This window comes from Octopus bimaculoides, chromosome Z (genome assembly GCF_046866305.1).
Source record: "Octopus bimaculoides isolate indiv1 chromosome Z, ASM4686630v1, whole genome shotgun sequence".
NCBI classification, from domain to species: Eukaryota; Metazoa; Mollusca; class Cephalopoda; order Octopoda; family Octopodidae; genus Octopus; species Octopus bimaculoides.
The window spans coordinates 3700390-3727289 of NC_142944.1; the positions used below are offsets into that span (position 1 = coordinate 3700390).

At 37.3% G+C, this 26900-nt stretch overlaps 1 protein-coding gene across 6 annotated transcripts in view; it reads right to left on the reverse strand.

The window, feature by feature from the left end:
- The window catches only part of LOC106884151 (nidogen-like), a 200882-nt gene that overhangs the window by 100042 nt on the left and 73940 nt on the right, over positions 1-26900 (reverse strand). For 2 of the 6 annotated variants that reach the window (XM_089365423.1, XM_089365422.1), the window contains exon 3: positions 14135-14273. In XM_089365423.1, the coding sequence (XP_089221549.1) occupies positions 14135-14273 (139 nt within the window). Of the gene's footprint in view, positions 1-13964; positions 14274-26900 lie in introns of all 6 variants that reach the window. The other 4 variants (XM_089365427.1, XM_089365425.1, XM_089365426.1 and 1 more) reach the window with 2 other exon arrangements.

The following is a 26900-nucleotide window of genomic DNA, read 5'->3' on the forward strand; positions in this document are numbered from 1 at the left end:
ATATACATATATATATACATATATATATATATATATATATATATATATATATATATACATATATATATACATATATATATATATATATATATATATATATATATATATATATATATATATATAGAGAGAGAGAGAGAGAGAGAGAGAGAGAGAGAGAGAGAGAGACATGGGAGGGTGCTGAAAAGTTCCTGGCTTTGGGTAAAAAAAGTACAGGATTTTATTCAACATATTTTTGTCTCAGATTCACACCCTTATTGCAGGGGTCCTCAGTTTTTCTAAACTCTGTAAAAGAACTTGGAAGGTTGGGCCTCCAGCCAATCCTTTTTTGCAATACCCTTAAAACTATGAACTTTTCAGCACCCCCTTGTATATATGTATATATGTATATATATATATATATATATATATATATATATATATATATATATATATATATATATATATATATATATATATATTATTTAATAAACACAATATATATTTTTGTGAGCTATTAATAGCCTGAGAATTGCATGAAGGCACCAGATGTGTTAAAAAATGCTGTCTGAGATGTTTTTCATCACATGAAACCATTTGTAGCTCATAAAAAATATTTATATTAAATGTTTATTAAATAATATTTATCCCTCCCCAGATGGAGTACTTTTTTTTTTGTTTGTTAGTCTTACCATCATGGAACTACAACTCCTCTTCTAAACTGCATCTCTTCTCTTCCTCACATTTCCTTTTCATATACTATGATTATCTCCCACTCCCCTTCCCTGCCCTCATTGCCCTGCTTACTGTATCACTGAATCCCCCCCACCCCATCTTTATACCCAGGTTTTCACCAGTCACTGCGATTCCCAAACCCTACTCCCTACCTTCTTGGCAATACCTTACTGCATATACTATGACCTCTGTACCTCAGGGTCATGTCCTGGCAAGTGCCACCATTTATCTCTCTCTCTCTCTTCCTCTACCATCCCCTCTATGCTCTGAACTCCATTTCTTGTGAGTATACCCTGACACTTTACCACCATCTCTCTCCTGCTCTCTCTCTCTCTCTCTCTCTCTCTCTCTCGCTCCCTGTCTTTCTCTTGCTCTCTCTCCCTCTGCCTGGGTAGCCATGTATCTCCTCTACAACAGCATACCTGTTTCTGCCATCATGCTTGACCCCCCCCCCTCTCTCTCTCTCTCTCCTCTTGTTTTTGCTCTAACTAGGTAACCAAGTATCACTTTTACATCAGCATACCTGTTTCTGTCCTCTTTCTTGTACCTCTCTCTCCCCATCGCTCTCTCTCCCCATCGCTCTCTCTCCCCATCGCTCTCTCTCTCTCTTTCTCTGGCCTCTCTTTTCCTCTCACTCTCTCTCTCTCTTCCTCTCTTTTCTTCTCTCTCTCTCTCTTGCAAGGTAACCATGTACTTCCTCTATAGCAAGATACATGTTTCTGCCTCTCTATTTCTCTGTCATCATCTCACACAAAATCCCAACCTCCAGTAGCCCTACCCCTCTCATAATTCCTTGTCTTGTGAGTTACTTGACTACTCTGCCAGTGCTGGTGCCACTTAAAAAGCATCCAGTCCACACTGTAAAGTGGTCGGCATTTGGAAGGGTATCCAGCTGTAAAAATCTTGTCAAAGCTAACCTCGCCTGTGTTAGTGCCACATAAAAAGAACTGAGTCCACTCTGCAGAGTGGTTGGTGTTAGGAAGGGCATACAGCCATAAAAACCCTGCCAAAATAGACACAGGAGCCTGGGAGTAGTCTTTTACCTGGCCAGTTCTTGTCAACAGTCCTATTCATACACGCATGGAAGACAGACATTAAATGATGATGATGATATACACAAACAGACAGACAGATATATGGCAAACAACTTTTCTTTCAGACATTGGAAGCTCAACTATTGACCTATCAACTACACATACATTGTAGTATGTTTGAAACAATAAACTTCTTAAATTCATTTTTATCAAATGGCTGCAGACAATTTCAGCCTCACAGGATGTGAAATTGTGTTGGCTTCTCTACTGCATCTTCTCTAATAGACAACCTGCAGACTTTATAGTGAGAATTTTACAATCAGTGCATCAGAGTTCTAAGATCCTTCTAGGATCTTTTTCGTTTCATCGGCAGATCAAGAAATTAATTTTTTGTAACTAAACACTTTCAAACTTCGGACACTGGTAGAATGTGTCATATAAAACATCTTTTACTCTTAGTGTTGTTGAGAAAAGTTTGTATTTTCAAAGTTATTTCATGTTAAAGTTGTCGTATTTCAGTAATTTCAACCAATCAATGATGTGTATTCAGCTGAATAAAATTACTGCTGTTGTTTGTCAACAACTTCCAGCGGTGTATATTTCAATTGTCACTATTATTTATGACATATTTCATCTCAGTTACGTTTGTATGAATAAACGATTGTATCTGAAGCACATTTACTTCATGACACCACCATAATCCTTCGTGCATTTCTACTGCTTTTTAGGGGTTTCTTTTTTTTCCTGTTTTTCAGCTACTATTTTCGGAAAGGCTTCCTCCAACCCCACCCCACCCCATTTTCTCGCAAATTATTGTTTTTTTTTAATTTATTTTTTTTTTTTTCCCAAAAACCCAGCTTTGGATATGGAGATTCTGGATATGGAGCTTTGGATATGGAGATTCTGGAAAATTGCCAAAAATCGGAATTTTGAAATTTTTTGCCCCCTTACCCCTTCCCCTCCAATTTCTCCATTTTTCACTTTTTCCATAACCCCCTGAAACCCCAACCCTAACCCTAACACCTTAACCCTAACCCTACAACCTTAACCCTAACCCTAAAACCTTAACCCTAACCCTAAAACCAATACAAACGCATGAATGTTGTCATAAAATAGTGACAAACGAAATATACACCACCGACAACTATTGTTGACAAACAACGGCAGTAATTTTATTCAACTGAATACACATCATTGATTGGTTGAAATTACTGAAATACTTTAACACGAAATAACTTTGAAAATATAAACTTTTCTCAACAACACTAAGAGTAAAAGATGTTTTATATGACACATTCTACCAGTGTCCAAAGTTTCAAAGTGTTTAGTTACAAAAATTAATTTTCTCGATCTTCTGATGAAAGGGAAAAGATCCGAGTTCTATGCCTATTTGTTTTTTTTTTAAATGTATTTGATATATATATATATATATATATATATGCATTCACACACACACACACACACACATATACGTATATATAGATGTCTATTTCCATACAGAACAACTGTTTCTTTGAGACAACTTCTACAGACTACCTCAACAACAATCAAAGGTATCTTCATTATCATGGTGAGTGATTTTAATGGCCATGTTGGTCAAAATTACAATGGCTTACATGATGTTCATAGAGGTTTAAATATGGTATGAGAAATGATGAGGATACAAGACTCCTGCATTTAATGGTGTAACTGATCTAACAATTTGTTCTAACTCACACTTCAAGAAACTGTCTAGCCATCCTCATTGCTTACCAATCTGGCGAGTACACAAGACAGATAGGTAACATTTTCACCAAGAAATGGGATGGGAGGGGTGGCTCTTATAAATACGCCAAGCATTTTCTGTTGAAGAATGTAGAATGCAACATAGATTAGTGAGTGATATGAGAGAGTCAGAGCAGGGCAGACATAGAAATGAATAGCAGCATGGAGAAGGAAGATACAGAAACTAAAAGACCCTAAAGTTGAGCATAAGTTTAAAGAAATTCTGAATGATTCATATGACTTTAGGAAGGAGGACTTAGATACCTGTAGCATAAATAACACCTGGAAATTTGTGCAAAATAACTTACATAAGGCTAGAGATTTGATATGTGGTAGGAACAAAGGTGATGTGACAGTTATAAAACATTCTCCTGCAGCATCACGTATAAGTTCCCATGCAGCGGCACGTAAAAGCACTCTGCACACTCTGTAAAGAGGTTGGCATTAGGAAGGGCATCCAACCATAGAAACTATGCCAAATCAGACTGGAGTCTTGTGCCCCAGCTTGCCAGCTCTGGTCACACTGTCCAACCCATGCCAGCATGGACAACAAGTATTAAATGATGATGATGATGATGATGATGATGATGATGATGATGATGATGATTCACAGAGCAGTAAAGGCAAAGACACAGGCTTGGAAAACTAGGAAGGAAAGTGGTAGTAGAGAGAATGATTGAATAGCTAGAACGGCAAGCTGGGCTACCAGTGTATTTGGTTATGGGTGACACAGTAAAGAAGAGATTTTTCACATGTCCTGTAACATGAGAAACAAAGTATGAGATGTCCAGAATTTCAAGTCTGTTTTAGAGGGAACCAAGATGTCATTGCTATGGAAGATGAAATAGTGTCATAGAAGTGTTGTTATGAGAAGATATTGAATGTGAAGAATGCATGTGATTAAGAAGAGTAACTCCTTGTTAACCTTACAGAGAAATTGGCAATTCAAATTGACAAAGTGTGATAGAACAATTAAGAACATGAAAATAAGGAAAGCTGAGATGCTCAAAATATCTAGTGAGGTAGGGTACATGATAATCATGCAGATAGTTAATCAAGTAATAACGGAAGGTGTCATAATCCAATGATTATGACACCTTGTAAAGGAAATGCCTTGGAGGGATGAAATTATAGAGGGGTCAGTGTTGAATCAGGTTCTGAAGGTCAGAGAGAGAGTGACAGCACATCTGACCCCAAAACAGAGTAAACCAGATAAAATGCCTTCATGCCAGGCAGAGTTACTATGGAGACAACTACAGATAAAATACTTGACTAAGGGTAATTTTATATTCCTGGTATTCAATGAATGGAGAAGTCCTTTGATAGGGTACCATGTCCAGTAATTCGGTGGTCACTTAGAAAACTAAGTGTAGATGAACAGTTTGTGAGGGTGGCACAAACCATATACAAAGACACTGTAAGTAAAGCGACAATCAACAATAACTTCAGTGAGGAATTTAGCATAGGGACAGGAGTCTATTAAGGCTTAGTCCATTCCTATATGTCATAATCATAGAGGCCCTCAGAGCAGAGGACAAGGTCGTCTGTGAGATCTCCTATACGTTGATGATGTAGTTCTATTAGTTGAATCTATAATGGAATTAGAAAAGAAATTCTTCTAGGCATTGTAGCTAAATCTAGATTGAGAACCCTCAAATATAGCAAAGATTTAGATATTAGTATGTAGAAAAGAACATAGGACCCTGGCATCATCAAGGAAATGGTCTTGCTTGATATGCAGAAAAGCAGTAGGTATAAACCCCATCTGCTGTATGGACACACTAGAGTTGTAAGAGAATCATGGGTCATACACAGTCACAGAATCTTGGGTCATACACAGTGCTACTAAAGTCCTGTTCATCCATTACAGAAAGATATTCCTACACACAAGAGTAGTGTTTTAGATACCATCATATATACATCTCATCATCATCATCTGTTTTCCATACTGGCAGGAGTTGAATGGTTTGATAGGAGCTGGTAAAGCCAGAGGACTGTATCCAGCTCCAGTTAATTATTTTTGGCACGGTTTCTATGGCTGGATGCCATTCCTAATGCCTATACACTTTTGTTTCATGCCAAGCCAACCTTACTGTTCCTTCACTTTCCCCTCCATGATTCCAATTTCCACATCACTCACAGCCCTTTCACCTCTCATCTACCAGGACAGACTGCATCATCATCATCATCATAATCATCATCCATTTCATTCTATACATCTCATCCTTCTCTAGGTCCATATATAAAAGGTTGCATTAGACTACCCTCACTTCTTCCTACCCAGCATTCATTACAATTGTCTTGTACAAACAACTAGCACACACACACACACACACTCTCTCTCTCTCTCTCTCTCTAGTTACCTCTACTACCATCCAATACCCTAGTTTTGCCTTTATTTCACTATTTCTCCTCACACCTCTACGGTGCCCTTTATCCTTTCTTTTACTGTTCCAACTGAATGGTAACGCTATTCCTTTTTCACTCTCCACACTGGACTGTTTTCCTTGCATTCACATTCTGCTTCTCTCTACAATTTCCCTTCTTCAAATGCATTCCCTACACACACACACACACACACACACACACACACACACACACACACGCGCCTTCCTAATATCCTCTAGCCCTTCTTTCCCCTCATTGCTCCCTCTACTTACACATTACTCCCCAACCCCTACTTCGTTTTTCTCTCTCTCATTGTCCTCCCCTCCACACACCCCTCGAACCTTCAGTGACTTTCACTGAATTCCTTGCCATACTCATTTATTTCTCCCTTTTTTGTCCTTTCCTTCATGCCTTCCATCCACACTTACCTTCAGTATATATACACACACACACACAGTGGATTAATTACTATGTTCACACAAATCAGTGAACAAGGATGAAGGCTCCTATTTATAGAATTTAGCAGATATGTCTGTGTTGATAAGACTATGGACACACACACACACACACATATATATATATATATATATATATATATAAATAATCCAAGAAAGTTAGGGGTTGAGGATCCAACCCACTAAGGGATAGTATCTATCCAATTCTAAATGTAATTTAAATTTGAAATCTTAACTGTTGATACGACATGGTATTGTGTTTTTTGTCAATTTAGTTATAAAATAAATAGATTAATCAACGGAATACAGTGTCTGCAAATTGATGAGTACCTCATATTCTCCTCCATTTTCTTATTGCTATATATATATATGCTTATATACACACACAAACACATTACAATCATTTAATGTCTGTTTTCCATGCTGGCATCAGTTGGACAGGTTTCTTTTTGTTTCCACCTACCAAATCTACTCACAAAGCTTTTGTAAGCTCAAGGTTATAGAGATATTTGCCCAAAGTGCCACTTTGTGGGACTGAACCTAGAACCATGTGGTTGGAAAGCAAGATTTTTGCCACACTGCCATGTCTGCTGAATTCTATAAACAGGATCCTTCATCCTTGTTTAGTTCACTGCTTGGTGTGCACATAGTAATCCATCCTCTTCCTCCTCTGCCCCTATGTTAATCTCTCCTCTACCCCCTCCTCACAATAATATATCTGTTCTACCAGGCATACCATCACTTACCCCAATCCATACCATCACTTACCTCAACACCTTATCTAAAGTCATCACACTTCTTCCAGCATGTTGTAACTTCTACCAACACCTCACTCTCTCTTTCTCTCCTATAAATGTGTGTGTGTGTGTGTGTGTGTGTGTGTGTGTGTGCACGCATGCACACACACACACACACTTTGTTCAAAGTATAGCAAATCACCAAAATATCTGGTTCCTTGTCATTTCCTCAGTAGGATCCAGCATCTGAAGATCTTTTCTCACCACTTCGTCCCGTGTCTTCCTGGGTCTACCCCTTCCACAGCTTTCTTCCACAGTTAGAGCTTGGCACTTCTTTATACAGCTGTCCTCATCCATACACATCTCATGACCAAACCTGTGCAGTCTTCTCTCTTGCACACAACATCTGATGCCTCTTATATCCAGTATCCAGTTTTCCTCTTAAATCATTTACACTCAGTTATGCATGCACACTGATATTACCCATCCAGCGGGGAATGCTGGCTTCATTTCTTTCAAACCTGTCCTCTGTAGTCAAAGCCCATGTTTCACTGCCATGTAACATAGCTGTATGTATACAGGCATCATACAATCTGTCTTTCAATCTGAGGGAGAAGCCCTTAGTTACCAACAAAGGTAGAAGCTCTCTGAACTTTGCCCAGCCCATTCTTATTCTAACAACTATACTTTCAGAACTTCCTCGTCACTGCTATGTATATATGCATATCATCATCATCATCATCATCATCGTTTAACGTCCGCTTTCCATGCTAGCATGGGTTGGACGATTTGACTGAGGACTGGTGAAACCGGATGGCAACACCAGGCTCCAGTCTAATTTGGCAGAGTTTCTACAGCTGGATGCCCTTCCTAACGCCAACCACTCAGAGAGTGTAGTGGGTGCTTTTACGTGTCACCCACACGAAAACGGCCACGCTCGAAATGGTGTCTTTTATGTGCCACCCGCACAAGCCAGTCCAGGGGCACTGGCAACGATCTGGCTCGAAAATCCTACGGGAGCCAGTCAGGCGGTACTGGCAACGGCCACGCTCAAAATGGTGCATCTCATGTGCCACCCGCACAAGAACCAGTCCAGGGGCACTGGCAACGATCTTACTTGGCTTGCCGGGTCTTCTCACGCACAGCACATTTCCAAAGGTCTCGGTCAGTAGTCATCGCCTCGGTGAGGCCCAATGTACGAAGGTCTTGCCTCACCACCTCAGCCCAGGTCTTCCTGGGCCTACCTCTTCCACGGGTTCCCTCAACTGTTAGGGTGTGGCACTTTTTCACGCAGCTATCCTCATCCATTCTCACCACATGTCCATACCAGCGCAATCGTCTCTCTTGCACACCACAACTGATGCTTCTAATGTTCAGCTTTTCTCTCAAGATACTTACACTCTGACGGGTATTCACATTGACATTACACATCCAACGGAGCATACTGGCTTCATTCCTTGCGAGCTTACGTATGTCCTCAGCAGTTACAGCCCATGTTTCACTGCCATGTAGCATGGCTGTTCGTATGCATGCGTCATACAGTCTGCCTTTTACTCTGAGTGAGAGTCCCTTTGTCGCCAGCAGGGGTAAGAGCTCTCTAAACTTTGCCCAGGCTATTCTTATTCTAGCAGCTACACTTTCAGCGCACCCACCCCCACTACTAACTTGGTCGCCCAGATAGCGGAAGCTATCGACTACCTCTAGTTTTTCACCCTGGAATGAGATAGAAGTTGTTTCCTGTTTGTTTACAGTCTTTATTGCACCTGAACATCTGCCACAAACAAAAACTAACTTGCTAGTTAACCTGCCTTTGATGTTGCTGCACCTCTTATGTGTCCATAGCTTGCACCGGGTACATCTTATAGAGTTACTACCTACTCCGTTTCTACATACTGAGCAGGGCCATCTACCTGAAGGGGTTTGTGTTTTATCTACCTTCCTACTTATTAGGATTTTGGTTTTAGCTAGGTTGACTCTAAGGCCCTTCAATTCTAGACCTTGCTTCCACACCTGAAACTTCTCTAGTTCTGATAGTGACTCCGCAATTAGGGCAAGGTCATCAGCATAGAGGAGCTCCCAGGGGCAACCTGTCTTGAACTCCTCTGTGATTGCCTGGAGGACTATGATAAATAAGAGGGGGCTGAGGACGGAACCTTGGTGGACCCCTACCTCTACCCGGAATTCATTGCTGTACTCATTTCCAACCCTCACCTTACTGGCAGCATCTCTGTACATGGCTCGCACAGCTCTCACTAACCATTCTTCTATCCCAAGTTTCCTCATTGACCACCAGATAAGGGATCGGGGGACCCTGTCAAAGGCTTTCTCCATGTCAACGAAAGCCAGGTACAGAGGTTTATCCTTAGCTAGGTATTTCTCCTGCAACTGTCTCACTAGAAATAAGGCATCAGTAGTGCTTTTACCTGGCACGAACCCAAACTGCATCTCATCTAAATTGATTCGCTCCCTAATTAGTTGGGCTATGACCCTCTCTGTAACTTTCATAACCTGATCTAACAGCTTGATGCCTCTGTAATTATTTGTATCTAAAGCGTCACCTTTACCTTTGTAGCAGTTGACTATGATGCTGCTACACCAGTCATTGGGTATGACTCCTTCGTGTATCACCTGGTTCGTAATACAGGTGACTAGGCTATAGCCAACACTGCCAGATATTTTGAGCATCTCTGCAGTGATTCCTGATGGGCTGGGGGCTTTCCCGGTCTTCATACTCTTAATTGCTTTATCTACCCTAGTACTATCAACTCGGATAGCTGGTCCCTCTATTGGGTCGACATACGGCAGGCTCTCTTTCTCCCATTCATTCTCTTTATTAAGCAATCTATATATATATATATATATATATATATATATATATATATATATATAGCAAAAGAGGGAGTGGTGTTTCCATGCAGGAAAAAGATATAGGAAAATGTGTTGTTGAAAATGCATTTAAATTTCAAAAGCTCGTAAATATTTAGAATACATTTATTTACATATATACCAAACTAGTTCCAACAATATTTATTTTTATCAATGGTAAAAGTTTAAAATTAAAAAAGTATTGTTAAAACTTTTAAAGATGTTTTTTTCTACTTTAAAACATTTACCATTGATAAACAAAACAATTTTGTTGAAACTAATTTGGTAGATATGTAAATAAATGTATTTTAAATATTTATGAGCTTTTGAAATTAAAGTGCATTTTCAACAACACATTTTCCTCTATATATATATATATATATATATATATATATATATATCATGATCATCACCATTTAACATCCATTGTCCATGCTGGCATGGGTTGGATGATTTGACCAGGGTTGGTAAGCTGAGGGGTAGTACCAGACTTCAGTCTGATTTGGCATGGTTTCTACAGCTGGATGCCCTTCCTGATGCCAACCACTCCAAAAGTGTAATGAAAGCTTTTACGTGCCACCAGCACAGGTGCCAGTTGTGTGACACCAGTATCTGCCACAACTACGATTTCACTTGGCTTAATAGATCTTCCTTCTTAAGCACAGCACATTGCCAAAGGACTCAGTTATTTGTCATTGCTTCTGTGAGTCCCAGCACTTGAAAGGTACTTTTTATATGCCACAGGCATGAATACTAGTTCCACGACACCAGCATTGGCCACATTACCTTTGTGAGGCCTAATGCTCAAAAGGTGCTTATATATATATATATATATATATATACATATATATATATAAATTAACAGAATGAGATAAAGAATCCAAGCCTGTGAATAGTTTTCAGAACATTTATAAAGAGAATGTCTTACAGCTGTTTCCAGGATATTTTATATATCCCTTCATCAGAGATGGTGTGAGAAAATGTTTAAGCAATATTTATTATAGAGAAGATATGAAATACAGAGTGAAATGGAGGAATGAAAACAGATGTGAGATACGTAAGGATATTGTATTTGCAGTTCCATTATTTAAGCAGAATGGTGTATATATATAAGTTTCCTATGTATGTATATATGTATATATATATATATATATATATATATATATACATACATATAAACACACACACAAGTAAGCACACACACAAGTAAGCACACAGGTGCAAAATAAGATGGAAGATATAGTACTTGAATACCAAAGGTAGAGTAATATACAACTGTATTAAAGCTGAAAAAAGATATTAAAAGATGATGATGATATATATATATATATATATATATATATATATATATATATATATATATATATATATATATATATACATATATATATATATATATACATATATATATTGGAAGTGTCACTATGAAAGGCTGCTAAATGTCGAGAAGGCATGGGAGGAGAATCTCCCTAATGTAGGCCCAACAGAGGGACCAGTTATCTGAATCGACAGCACCATGGTAGATAATGCAATTAAAAATATGAAGACAGAGAAGCCTCCGGCCCATCAGGAATCTCCACTGAGATGCTTAAAAATATCTGGTAGATTGGAATATAGCCTATTCAACAGTAATCAGGTTATCCACAAGGGAGTCATACCCAACAACTGCTGTAGCAACATTATAGTCAGCTGCTACAAAAATAAGGTGATGTCTCAGACAGAAATAATTACAGTGGTATCAAATTGCTGGTCCAGGTGATGAAAGTTGCAGAGAAGGCCATAGCTCAATTAATTAGGAAGAGAGTTAGCATAGATGAGATGCAGTTTGGATTTGCACCAGGGAGAAGCACCACTGATGCTATATTTCTGGTAAGGCAACTGCAGGAGAGGTCTTTAGCCTAAAATAAATTTCTGTACTTGGCTTTTGTTGACATGGAGAAGTTCCTCTACATTGATGACTTTGTTTTTATAGCTGAATCAATACCTGAACTAGAGAGGAAATTTTGGGTGAGGAAGCAAGAGCTAATTTAGCAAAGATCAAAGTCCTAGTAAGTAGGAAAACAGTGAGCTGTGGATATATAAGAGGTGCAGTGGTATCACAGGAAGGTTAACAGAGAAATAATCTTTGTGTGTACCAAATGTGCAGTTAGAATAAATACTGTGAATGTACAGAGAAATGACTTCCATAATCATCTGGTGGGATCTTTAGAAGTAGTAGATAGCTTCTGTTACCTAGGAGATCAAGTTAGCAGTGAGGGAGGGAGTTCTGAAAGTATAGTTGTTAGAATAAGAACAGGCTGGGCAAAGTTCAGAGAGCTTCTACCTTTGTTAGTAACTAAGGGCCTCTCCCTCAGATTGAAAGACAGATTGTATGATGCCTGTATACATACAGCTATGTTACATGGGCTTTGACTACAGAGGACTTGCAAAGGCTTGAAAAAAATGAAGCCAGCATTCCTCACTGGATGGGTAATGTCAGTGTATATATATATATGACAGAGTGTAAATGATTTAAGAGGAAAACTGGGTATAAGAGGCAGCAGATGTTGTGTGCAAGAGAGAAGACTGCGCTGGTTTGGTCATGAGATGTGTATGGATGAGGACAGCTGCTTAAAGAAGTACCGAGATCTAATTGTGGAGGGAAGCTGTGGAAGGGGTAGACGCAGGAAGACGTGGGATGAAGTGGTGAGAAATGGTTTTAAAACGATGGGGTTTTGAAATAACAAGGGACCAAGATCTCTGGCAATTTGCTGAGGTTGAGAAGACACATCAAGGTAAATAAAATCATGGCCATCTACACATGCAGCATGTCCTTTACAGCCATGCCCCCCCCCACTTCCTCTCTTGCACGTGCTGGTACCATGTAAAGAGCATCCACTACACTTTATAAAGTGGTTAGCGTTAGGAAGGACATCAAGCAATAGAAATCATGCCAAAACAGATAGTTGGAGCCTGGTACAGCTCCCTAGCTGGCTAGCTCCTGTCAAACCCATGCCAGCATGGGAAACGAACTTAAATGATGATGAGATATGTGTGTAGTATATGTGTGTGTGTGTGTGTGTGTATACAAACACAACCACCCACACACACATATATATATATGTATATATTTCGTTTTTGCATTTGGTTTGCAAGATTTTTTTATGTGAATCTGTGTGTTGAAGCATATTTTAATGTGTCAGAGGAGAGTCATTCTCTTTTAATGCCTTATTAATTGAACACACGCACCGGTCCAATTTCCACTCATTTACTTATTTATTTTTATTGACATTTTCATTGTGTCTTGCAACCTTTTCAATAGTCGTTGACTATGTCCATTATCAGAACTGCGTTCTTTTTTTTTTTTTGTATGTGCATGCAGGTGTGTCATTGTGTGTGCATACACACATGTATGTATGTATGTATGTATGTATGCATGTATGTATGTGTGTGTATGTGTGTATTTATGTGTGTATATGTGTGTGTGTATGTGTGTGTCTATGCATATATGTATGTATGTATGCATGCATTCTGCATATCTATATGTTTGTGTGTGTGTGTGTGCATGTGTGTTTGTGCATGGGTTTGTGTGACTATGTATGTGCGCCTGTTATGTATGTATGTGTATCTCCGTATGTGTTCTTGTGTGAAGTGCGCGTGTTTGTATATGGTCAAGTGTTTCAGTCTTCATTTGTATGTATGTGTGCCCGTCTGTCTGTATTACCTATATACCTATCTGTATATCTACCTGTCCATATACGTATCCAAAATACTTTGTATTGAATCTAATTCTGACCGAACGTCTTTTTCTCCTCCATTTTTCCATAATTGTTTATGGTATTTTTATACATATAACGATATTTTTCAACTATATATGTACGTATGTGTGTATGTATGTGTGTATAAGAGGTGAAGGTAAAGAATACGCACACCACTTCAGATGAAAACGGGTGGTGTGCATATTCTTTACCTCTACCTGTATAAGAACATATGTATATATGTGTGTGTGTGTGTACAAAGAAATTAAATACTTTGCTGCAAATATTAAAAGTACTGAAAAAATAAAAGATCAATAAATAATTTTTTATCCATGATGATATTTTAGATGGAATTCATTGAATATTTTAAGCATTATTAGAAGCTTTAGTTTCACTTAAAAGACATTTCATCAAATTATAGATGTTAATAAAAATTCCCTCACCTTGTCATATTTCTGGCTGAAATATCCAACTTCATGCCAAGTAGCGATGAACAAACTTCTGGCACGGAAACGAACTGACGGGAAATGTCGAGCAATTAACGACTGAATCTTGAATATTAGGTCCCGATTTTGAGTTTCCCTGAGAAGAAAAATATATCCGCATTTCAATATTTAGACACCTTTAAATTCATTGAAGAGTTTAAAATATTAGGTTGACCAAAAAAAATTCCTTTTTTTTTTTGGCCCCCTTTCTTCATGCATACTTGTTAGGTAACCGACAACCTTCGCGGATCTGGGTTTTGCGCATGCTGACTCGTTAGATATCTGACACTAAGTTCGAAGTGAACCTACGACAATACTGTTTTGTACTTTGTGTGCTCGAGATCACCCTCGAAACGAACTTTATTGATACGTCAGATTTTTTATTATACTAAAAAAAGGCAAGAAAGCATTGGAAAACTGCAGGAAGGTATGTGCTGTTGCAGAATGTATGTGTTAGAAGTGGCTCTCAAGAATTCGATCAGGAAATATTTCGGTTCAAGATGCAACTCACTCGGGCCAGGTAAGCTGAGATTAAAAGCAACAAAGTGAAAGAGTCGATCGTGAGCTGCCCGCTTCCTCATTGCAGGATGATCGCAGATATTCTCCAAATATCCAAATTAAGTGTTGAAAACCATCTACATCAACAGGCTCAAAGTTTGGGTCTCACATCAAGTGAATGTGAAGAATATGGCGCAACGAATGTCCATCAGTGATTCGTTGCAAATACACATCTTCAGAAGTACATGCAGCAAGCCCTTCGAAAAGTTTTCTTTGGTTGCAGTTCAGTCCCGATGTTAAAAGGAATTCTTCAAGTTAGATGGACAATCATCATTCCCGCTCTCGCGAGAAGCTAATCTCTATAGTTAGTTGTTTAAATACGACTACGTTTGATTCTAGCACACCATTTTATGCTATTGGAAAACTTTTATGTAATTATATAAATATTGTAATTGCTTTTATAAAACAAAATGTTATTTCAACACTGTTCGTAATTGGTTTATTGTAGGACAACACGCAGCTGAACTTAATGCCAACCAACAAATACCCATACAGCAAGCACCACAAAGTGGATGGGGGTGGGAGAACTGAGAGTTTGGATAGCAGTTGTAAGACTAATATGGGGGAGTGAATATGATGAATAAAGGCCAAAGAGTTGAGGGGTGGATTATTGAATGGTGGATAAAGGAGTTGGGGAGGGAAAACCGATGATGCATGGGGGGGGGGTAAGAGCAGCGGAATAGTAAAGATGATACAGTAGACACGCTTTTATTTTATTTTTTGTTTCCTCCCGATATAAGCCAAGAAACAATGTCTGGAAGTCGTACCTTTGATGCAAGTTTAACGAAGTGTCTTTCTAATGTCTAAAACCGCAAACATTACGTAAGTTTTTTCATTTCGTACTTTTGCGTGAAACTGGTGTTGCAAGCAGAGTTAGTACAGAAACAATTGTAACGAATAATTAAAGATGTGTTAAAGAATTTCTTTGTCTTCTAATAATTTAGATTATATATAATAAATGAAAAAAAAAATGAAAAAATACACGGCAAACAAACAACATAACGTACATCGAGTGCACAACCGGACGGAAGCAGACACAGAAGGACCCCAATTCTTCATCATTAATGGTGCGAGACTGAATGTTGCCATTTGGTTGATGACTGATGAAGAATTGGGGAACTTCTGTATCTGTCTCCCGTCCAGTTGAGCACTTGGTGTACGTTATATCGTTTGTTTGTTTGCAGTGCATTTCTTTTATTTATTAAGTAACAGAACGCAACGTGACCCGCCTTGTATTAACAGTAAGTTTTGTGTGTGTGTGTATGTGTTTACCCATTCTTTCCGAGCATCAAACTAATACACCTGCTTGTTCCCTCATCTGTCTTTGTCTTTCGTTTTTTGTACGCATGAACCATATATATGTAGAATATATGTACATACATATGTACGCGCGCACCCCCCCCCCCACCACATATCCGTTGGTGGGGTAACAGAAGCAGTATCAGATTAAAATAGCATATATGTATCATACTGAAAGAAAATACATGACGAAAATCCAAACCTTTTGCGGTATTTGTCCAGAGATGATATCTCTCATGGCTGTACTGTGCTTAAAAACACAACTATATCAGTATCAGATGAGAATTGCTCAACAGTGGTAATAATAACATTATATGCGCACTTCTGCCTTTGTTGGGTTCGTTAATATCAGGTAATCACTAGCAAGAGCATTGCTCTAACAAAATCCATCGTGTTACTGATATAAGAAAACAGTGATTGGAAAATTATTGATGTTGCAATTAGCAGACTGCTGAATAACAATCTGTTATATGCAACAGAATCAGTATTAGGTTAAAAGAGCAATCAGCGTATCACACTTAACTCAGATACATCACAGAAAGCCAAATTAACTTTGTTATTCATCCAGAGATATCTCTTATTACGCATTGTATTTAATAGCGCAAATATATCAGTAGTATTAAATTTAATACTCACTTTTTAAAAAATTATTATTCCTACGTTGAATTGAGATTGATTTTTCCTCTATGCATGCACACACACACACACTCTCTCTCTCTCACACACACACACACACACATACACCACGTACAGAGAGAGAGAGAGAGAGAGAAAACCAGGTGGTTTGAGAGTTGAATATTTATTTAACCACGTAAATTCCATAGGATTACGGCCATTCGCAACCTTCTTCACGTAGAATTAATTTCGGTATGGAAGATACATGTTTGCATTGATAGGTATGCTTAGTACTATACATTAATATAATTGTATATTCACAAATTAAAGCAATTAAGAAAGCTAGTTCATCAAATCACCGGAATATCATTGTTACACTAACAATTCAACTCTAAATGTATACATAGAATTGTCTCTTTATTACACAATGCATAGAAGGCAGAAACTGGACAGAATTAAATTGATTTGGTTAATAAAAATAGATATATCGCTTCAAGGAATTGGCAATCGTTAATATAAACAAATAACAAGAAAGAATAAGAAAGGGAAGTAAAAATACGAAAAGTAAAACAAATAGCATAAACAGGTATATAAAAGATATAAGACAAATAATGTAAATTAATTTTTAGCCAAAGTAATTATTAAGATGGCTATGCAAGGGCTGGAGATTTAAAGATTCAATAGAAATTTTGGATAAATATTCGGTGAAAGTAAAACTGAGAAATAGCACTCAGCAGCAATAAACTTGTATATGGCATTGAAGGGACACAAAACTCGCAGAAAACATTTGAAGCTTTAAGAATTCCACTTACATATCAACTACACCTGAATATATTTTCCAGCACATTAAACTGGAAAAACACAGAAAAAAGATAAACACACACATACAAAGAATCACAAATACTTGAAGCACTATAATATATAAGTATTTTTACTAAAGAAACCAATCTAATTTTGTCCAGTCTCGACCTTCCATACATTGTTTATATTTTAAGAAAATTGAAATGTATATTAAGAGTTGACTTCTCTGTGTAAACATGATATTGCGGTGATCTGATGAGCTAGCTTTTTTTTTTATTTGCGTTAATTCGTGAGTATACAATGATATTGTATAATGCTGAACATACATATTAATGAAAACATGAAAGCATAATTTCTTCCTAGTTGAAATTAATGTCAAATAGAGATTGTGAAACGGCTGTAACCCTATGGACATTTCAGTCATTTACTTGTTTCAGACATTTGACTGCAGCCATGCTGGAGCACCGCTTTTGGTCGAACAAATCGACCCTGCCCCAGGACTTCTCCTTTGTAAACTTAGTACTTATTCTATCGGTCCCTTTTTGCCGAACGCTAGGGACGTAAACACACCAACATCGGTTGCCAAGCGATGGTGCGGGGACAATGACAGACATACACACAAATATATACATGTATATATATATATATATATATACACACACACACACACACATACGATGAACTTCTTTCAGTTTCCATCTACCAAATCCACTCATATATATATTCACCTCTCATACCTCCTGAGCTTATGATTTTATATCCTCCTCGTAAAGCATCGCTCGGATCTTCTTGATTTTCAGTTACATGAACACTCTACATTACACTTCTTTGTACTGATAGCCAAGTCCTTAAGAGGCGCTTATTGTGATAGTCACACCATTCTGTGAATCTACATCATGTACCGCTCTTTTACACACACACACACCCTTACATCATTCGAAATTGAATCTCGGTCGTTTTATTTCAGTTGGTTTGGTGTATGCGTGTGTGCGTGAGTGTATGCGTGCGTGCGTGCGTTCGTACGTTGCTGTCTTCACCTCCTTCCTATCTTTTAAACCTCTAATTCCTCGTTCAGTACACTTTCGAATTGCTTTTGTCTATCCATATTGACAAGTTGTCACTTGTAACTTATCACTACCTTCTTAGTGTTTCCCAACACTCCCCATTTTTATTTTCCCTCCTCTACCCCCTTCTCCCTTTCCTTTTTCTCCTGTCTTCTGTTTTCTTTCTTACATGCATACAACCCTTTCCTCCCCCTCACATTCACTCACTCATAGTAAGCCTGTACAGTTATTTATATTTGCATTCACATTTTACTTGTTTTTCATGATACACATTCATTCCTGTCTTTAATTTTTATCACCTACAACATATTTTTTTGAAATGACTGTTTCCCCACCTTGGATCTTTTCTGTTTGGCTGCCACTTTCCAATTTCTTCAATTTCTGTTCCAATTGATTTCATATTCGTTGCAATAACGTAGGTTTGTATGGTAATCATAGAATGGTAATCATTGACAAAAAATTCATTTTTTAACTGGGTAAAAATTATCAATAAATAAAGAGTTGAAAATTTGGGGTTATTTTAGTCAATCATAAGCCACAGACTCATTCATACCAGTTTCCATAGTAACAAGCCAAGCTATTTACTCACGCGGTCACTTTTAGTATATCTATTTCTTTATTGTCCACTGGTGGGACTAACCATAGAGGGGACAAACAAAGGGATTAAGTCAATTACGTCGACCCCAGTGCGTAATTGGTACTTATATACGACGAGCTTCTTCCAGTTTCCATCTACCAAACTCACTTAAAAGCTTTGGCTGGTCCGAGGCTATAGTAGAAGACACTTGCCCAAGATGCTACACAGTAGGACTGAACCCAGAGCCATGTGGTTGGTAAGCAAGCTACTTACCATACAGCCACTATGCACCTGTATATATATATATATATACACACATACATACATACATACATGCACACAACATATATATTCTTTTAGACATTAGACTGTGACCATGCTAAAGTGCCGCCTTCAAGAATTTTTAACTGAACAAATTGGCCTCCATACTTATCTCTTTTTATTAAGCCTGGCACTTATTCTATCGGTGTCTTATGTCGGACAGCTAATTACGAGGGTGTAAACAGATCAACACCGATTGTCAAGTGCTGGGGATAAGCACAAACATAAAGACACACACACACATAAACACATCGTTTAACGTCCGCTTTCCATGCTAGCATGGGTTGGACGATTTGACTGAGGACTGGTGAACCAGATGGCTGCACCAGGCTCCAATCTGATTTGGCAAAGTTTCTACAGCTGGATGCCCTTCCTAATGCCAACCACTCCGAGAGTGTAGTGGGTGCTTTTACGTGCCACCGGCACGAAGGCCAGTCAGGTGGTACTGGCAATGGCCACGCTCAAAATGGTGTATTGTACGTGCCACCTGCACAGAAGCCAGTCCAGCGGCACTGGCAACGATATTGCTCAAATGTCTTTACACGTGCCACTGGCACAAGTGCCAGGAAGGCGACGCTGGGCACAGGTGCCATCACGATTTCGCTTTCGCTTGCTCCAACAGGTCTTCGCAAGCCAAGTTTCGTGTCCAATGAAGGAGATGACGTTGGCATAGGTGTGACACGTACACACACATACAGAGGGACTTCTTTCAGTTTCCGTCTACCAAATCCACTCACAAGGCTTTGGTCAGCCAGAACCTATAGTAGAAAACACTTGAACAAGGTGCCATGCAGTGGGACTGAACCCGGAACCATGTGGTTGGCAAGCAAGCTTCTTACCACACAGCCATGCCTGTCCCTCTACGGAGTGAGATCCTCACAGCAGCTAGATTTCTCAAGTGGTCACCCATCTATGTACTAACCAGGCTAGATCTTGCTTAACTTCAATGAACAACAAGAAGCAGAGCATTCAATATGATAACACCATATGTGTATATATATATATATATATATATATATATATTTATGTGGAGAATGGATTCCCAGGAGTGCCTCCGGATTTAAACATCCCCTGGTTGCGTGGATGCTTCAGACTACCCCTGAAGGATTGAGGCAAGCCTATCATTTACCTATATATATATATATATATATATATATATATATATACTAGTATTATAACCTGATTTTGTTTGGGTCTGCTCGAGCCATATTTTAAAGATGAGAAATTTTACCCTAGAGGCCATGCCTTTCAATTGAGCAAACTCAATGTTGCCATGCAAACTCCCCAGCACTTTTAACATAGGTGTTCAAATTTTCAGGTCAATCCAACCACATTTACTGCATATATATATATATATATATATATGAATGTATGTATGTAATGTAAATATATATATATATATATATATATATATATATATATAAATATATATATATATATATATATACACACATATATATATACATATATATATATATATATATATATATATATATACATCTATGTATGTATATATATATATATATATATATATATATATATGTGTACATTTATGTATGTATATATATATATATATGTACATTTATGTATGTATGTATATATATATATGTATATATATATATATTTAATTGAGCTGGAACAATATCAGAACCAAGTGATGATACAATAAACAATTAGCTTATTTGACGATCAAGGCTTTCAGTTGTACTTATCTAAAGTTCATACGGTAAAATGTCTTATATTATTTTGTCCTTGTGTGCTTTTTTTTTTATTTACCTTTGATATTTTATGCCATGCGTCAAGTCAAGGAGAATGTTATAATAATTCTAAGTGAGAAGAGAAAGTGAGTGTGAAAGAAAGAAAGAGGGTGAAAGAAAGAAAGAGGGTGAAAGAAAGAAAGAGGGTGAAAGAAAGATCATGATTTGTGTGTGTTTAATGAAAAAAAAAAATTAAAACTGACAATACCCTTTAATCTTTCTCACTAAGTGAGGAACTAAACTCATATTTTACCCCCAAAGCATGACCTTTCGATAACAAGACTCGAAATGACAACCTTTAAGGTCAGACAACAAATTTACCAAAGATAATTTGTGGAAAATTTCCGATTGTAGTATTTAGAAGCAGCCGTAGTGTTATTCTGTTTTACATGTTGGTGAGTAAAGACAACATAGCATCAGAGTAAAGAATACTTTTGGAATCTAAGACAAACTTTGTCTTAGTTTTTAAGTACTTGTTTCTCAACATCTTGACAGTTTCCCTTTTTATACATGGCATGATAAAGAAGAGTTTGGAAAGGGAAATGTGAAAGGGCTCAGATGGGAGTGACAAAATCAGAGTCAGCCAAATGAACAATGCCAATAGACAGAAAATACCAAATACGTCACATTTGGTACAAATTAGCGAAGAATAGGAGTTATGAGGCAGTTTCAGCCAAAAAAAAAAAGAAGAAAAAAGCTAAAGAATGGCAGTGTTACTTGAAACCTCGACATTTCCAATTAAATTTTGGTTTTGTTTGCTGGTTATAAATCATGATAAAGGTTAGATTCCCATTATTTATTGTAATTATTATTATTACTATTATTATCTTGTTATGGGTACACACATTCTACCGAAATGCTAACACAGACAGGATCTGTTTATTATTGATATTAATAGTAATGCCATTCAATAGTCTCTCTGTTGCAAACTTTAACTGCGTTATTGAGCACAGCTCTATGCACCTTGGGTATGTGCTGCATTTCCTTTTTGACTCTATATGGTATCAGAAGTACTCTTCATCATATGATTGTTCAGTACGATGATTTCCCGTATGTTCTATATAGTTCTAAGTACAAGGGTTTGTGTTTTGTATTATGTGAATCTTTTTTAATCATTCGTAAAACACCAATTCTTAGGAGAATAGTTTCTCTTCACATCATGCATTTGGGTTCTCTCAATTTCCAGATCATTATATTTAGTTTTAGGTTTGATTTTAAACTGCATCTCATAGCATGACCCTGGTTCAGGAGTTCCAAGGATTTTCAGGAATGTAGAACCACCTCATAGCCACTATTGTTGCCAGATCTACTTTGACTGAGATCAGAAGTACCTGTCAAGGTCCCCATCATGGGTTAAATAGCATGTGATCACCTGATCTAAGATATGCTGATTTCATGGGATGCAACATGAACTTTCAATAAATGAACCTATTGAATCAATGGTGAATATCACAAGATACTGAGCAGGATCAACCAGTTCAGTTAGTGATCTACTGCTATCATCTGTAGTCACAGCATGCACAAAGGAAGTATTTCTAAGAAAAGGCCATTTTGATTAAAACTCAAACCAACGTTCATGCCTTATCAAGGCATCTGGTGTTGAAGGGTTATTGCTGGTCCGAGCAAGTTGCCCAACATGGATAGATGGATAATATTTAGATAAGTTTTCCATTTTGTGTAAGGGTATATAATCATTTATTGGCATTGATATTGCAGTTAGGAAAGTGGATTAGAATTTCATAGAATATGGATAGATGCTTTGACATTCTTTGAGATCTTTTCTAAGGTATTTTTAATTTAGGCTATGCTGGGGCACCATATCCAAATGTTTTAAGTCTGTTATACTGACACCAGTTCTTGTCAAGAAGTTTGTTTCTCAATGATGTGTTTTGGGGTTCAGTCCCACTGCATGGCACCTTAGGCAAAAAATGTCTTCTACTACAGCCTCTGGCAGATGAAGCTTTGCAAGTGGATTTGGCCAATAGAAACAGAAAAAAAAGCTCTGTGTGTGTGTGTGTGTGTTTATATCTCCTGGTCTTGACATCGCATGATAGTTGTAAATGATTGTCAACATCATACAAGCTGTGTCATTTGTTTCCGATATTCTACAAGAACATGTCTGGCCAGTGGGAATTCTTACCTTACTTAGAAACAGGTGAGCGTTGGTGATAGGGAGGGCATCCAGCTATAAAAATTTGCTTTCATGGATTCCAACTGAGCCACTTCAGCATAGCAAAAGGGATGTTATGGGGGGAATAATGATGCTGACTTATTCTATTGATCTTTCATGAGACAAAATGCAGAGCCAGTATTAACATAAATTTGACTCATATAAATAGACGAATCTACATATTTAAAATAATAATCCTTGCTTTTTAAAAAAAATAATAGTTTTATAATGGAAAATTCTTCAAATATACTTTTTCCAAGGAATGTCTGACCTACTTAATTCTATCACTAGCAGCACTCTTCTTTGGCAATTCTAACCCCACATTACCATTTTTTTAAGCAAGTTGCTCAATAAGACCAAGCAAAAATTATTTCTTTAAATAGTTTATGAAAGTGTGAATTTTTGAGTGTTAGTATTTAATTAGAATGATGCAAGATATTAAAAATGCTATAAATAATAAACATTAACATTTCTGAAATATAAATTATAAAGCTTTCCTATTTAGGTGTAGGCGTGGCTGTGTGATAAGAATTTGCTTAGCAAAACAGCCCCATGGTTCCAGGTTCAGTCCCACTGCATAGCATCTTGGGCAAGAGTCTTCTACAATAGACTCAGGTTGGTCAAAGACTTATGAGTGGATTTGGTAGCTGGAAACTGAAAGAAGCCCTTCACATGCGCATGTGTGTGTGTCTTTGTTTGTCCCTCACCACCACTTGACAACCGGTGTTGGTGTGTTTATTTCCCTGTAACTAAGCAGTTCAGCAAAAGATATTGATAGAATAAGTATCAGGATTTAAACAAAGTACTGAGGTCAATTAATTTTACCAAAAATTCTTGAAGAAAGTGCTCCAGCATGGTTGCAGTCAAATGAGTGAAACAAGTAAAAGAGTAAAGGATAAAAGATATCTGCAAAGGATTTCTGTTGAAAGTATTCTTAAATGTGCTTTTACCATTTTAGTTTGGGTTTACTCTGCTCTTTCCCAAACACTGAATATATTCTTTTCTACTCTAGGTACAAGTCCTGAAATTTTGGGTGAAGGGGATAGTCGATTAGATCGACCTCAGTGTGCAACTGGTACTTAATTTATCGACCCTGAAAGGATGCAAGGCAAAGTCAACCTTGGTGGAATTTGAACTCAGAATGTAATGACAAACGAAATACCACTAAGCATTTTAGCCGGTGTGCTAACATATTAAGCAACTTCCTTATAAAAACACTTTTACAGCTCATCAAAAAAAAAAAAGAAGAAGAAAAGAAAGAGAGCTGTTGTTGTATCAAGCTTATTTTTAGGTTTACATTATACTGAAAAAGTGAAATTCCAAAAGAAAACAACAACAATCACACTGTCATTTTGATTACCTAATTAAACATGTAAATTGAGTTGAAACCATTCTGATAATTTTTTGGAATTATGTTTAGATTAGTAGGATTATCTGTATAATGGGAAAGATTGGGGGAGATAGGGGCATTCTGCCAAATACCATTGCAACTGTCAGTTTCTAAATCCAGTTAATCATTTAGCATAAACTAAGAACTCAAGCACAATGGTGCCAATGTGGGATTTTTCATTGCTTTTTTTTTTCTTTTATTTCATTTTTTTTTGTGGTGGAGGAGGAGGAATATCCTTCTTTGCTTCTGATTATTAACTGATTATTACCTGACCGCAGGTAGCTACAGTAATGCCGCAGTATATGAGTTAATTTATTCCTGAAGACTGTTTGTAAAGCAAGAACTCCTAAAGCAGAGCAATGATTTCCCATAGTAGCAATAATTCATAATTCATTCCCAGAAAAATATTTTACCAATAAGATTTATAATACTTGTAAATAAATGGTAATAAAACAACAGTAGAATGTAAAGAATATTTTATGTAAAGTAAAAAGAATCTCAAGATCATTTATAATAAAAAAAATATTATTATTATTATTATTATTATTATAATCGTTTTCTAAATCACTTTTACTTGCACTAGACTTGCTTACACAATCGCTTGTAGATGCGGTCACTGATTCACAAGTACTCCTAGATGGACTTGTAGATTTCTTTTTAAAAAACATATCTAAAGTTGTTTGCTTAGAAGAAGCTTTTTTTGGTTCTCTATAAATCTCTTGGTAACATGCAGAAACATTTGTTATTTTAGTAGAAACTTTTGCACTTTGTTCAAAATTTGGATCTTGTGCTTGAAAAACTCGTAAACACAGGGTCTTGCAAAGTGGGTCTACATAAAGTGAGATATTACTCAGCAACATGTTTGAGGCTGATAAAGCTAGTAAAATTTGCAGTTGGTGGTCTTGAATCATATTTTCAGTCACCAAACAATGACGTTTTGTCATTGCTATCTCTTGATCTCTCATAAAAAAAGGGGCAATTCATTGACAAATTTCTAAATTGAAAGAGTTTTTTTTTTTTTCATTGAATTTGTAGAAAGTGCTGTCTTCAATTTTTTTTGAAGGACTGAATTTGAAAATTGTTGTTGATGTGGATGAGTTCTGCTGTGGGAATAAACTAGGAATTTTGAATTTAGAAAGTACCAGGGAGCCTGGGGCAGCTCTCCTAGTTTTCTAGCTCCTGTCAAACCATCCAACCAGCATGGATAACAGACATTAAATGAGGATGACGATGACAATGAGGAGGAGGAAGGGGTGGAGGGAGGAAGGGGTGGAGGGAGGAAGGGGTGGAGGGAGGAGGGTATGGGTTTGGTTGTAGTTTCAGTATTTTTCACTGATGGTGTTTGAGAGTCTTTAGCTGCCATTTTGTGACCAACCCAAACATTTTGCATTTCTTGTATTTTCTTCCTGACACTAGTGGTCCTCACATGGCCCTCACATGGTCCTCTCACTGGGATCTCATAATTGAGAAATGCCAATCAATTGCTTTGTGAGTTGCTATAATTGTGAATTTGCATTACTTTTTTTAATGATTTGAGGAAGTCATCTATTTGCTGAGCACCCAAGTTGTCGCCCTCTGCAATGTGCTGATAAAATGAACTGTATATCAAATGTGATTCTTGATATTTTGTGCTGTTTTTTGGGGAGATAGTAAATAACCACAATCTTAGTGTTGGGGACAATAATGGAATTAAGGAATTTGGAGTATAAGAACAAAGTCACAGTCAGTCTCGATATCAAAGGCTGCAAGTCTGTCTTTACTAAAATATGGTTTGGCAGGTATTTGTTCAGCTTATTGATGGCCAGCTCTGGGCCAAACTCCTTCAAATAGATTCAAAGAAAATTATCATATATATCAGTGGTTCTCAATAAGGGTTCACACAACCCTTAGAGGGCAATATAAAGTTTTGTTGTTAATGTTTATTTACAACAAACTGGTTATATTTCTACAATGCACAAAACATTTAAACATATTTTAATACAAATCATGATAATATTTAATCATAAAAATATGATTAAACAGTTTTCAGGTATCCAATGGCTATAAGGGTACCCCACCCACCAACCCCTTAGTGAAATAGGAATCAAAGGGGTCCATAGGCAAAAGATGGTTGATAACCACTGATATATATATATATATATATATATATATTCTATATCAATTACAATTTGC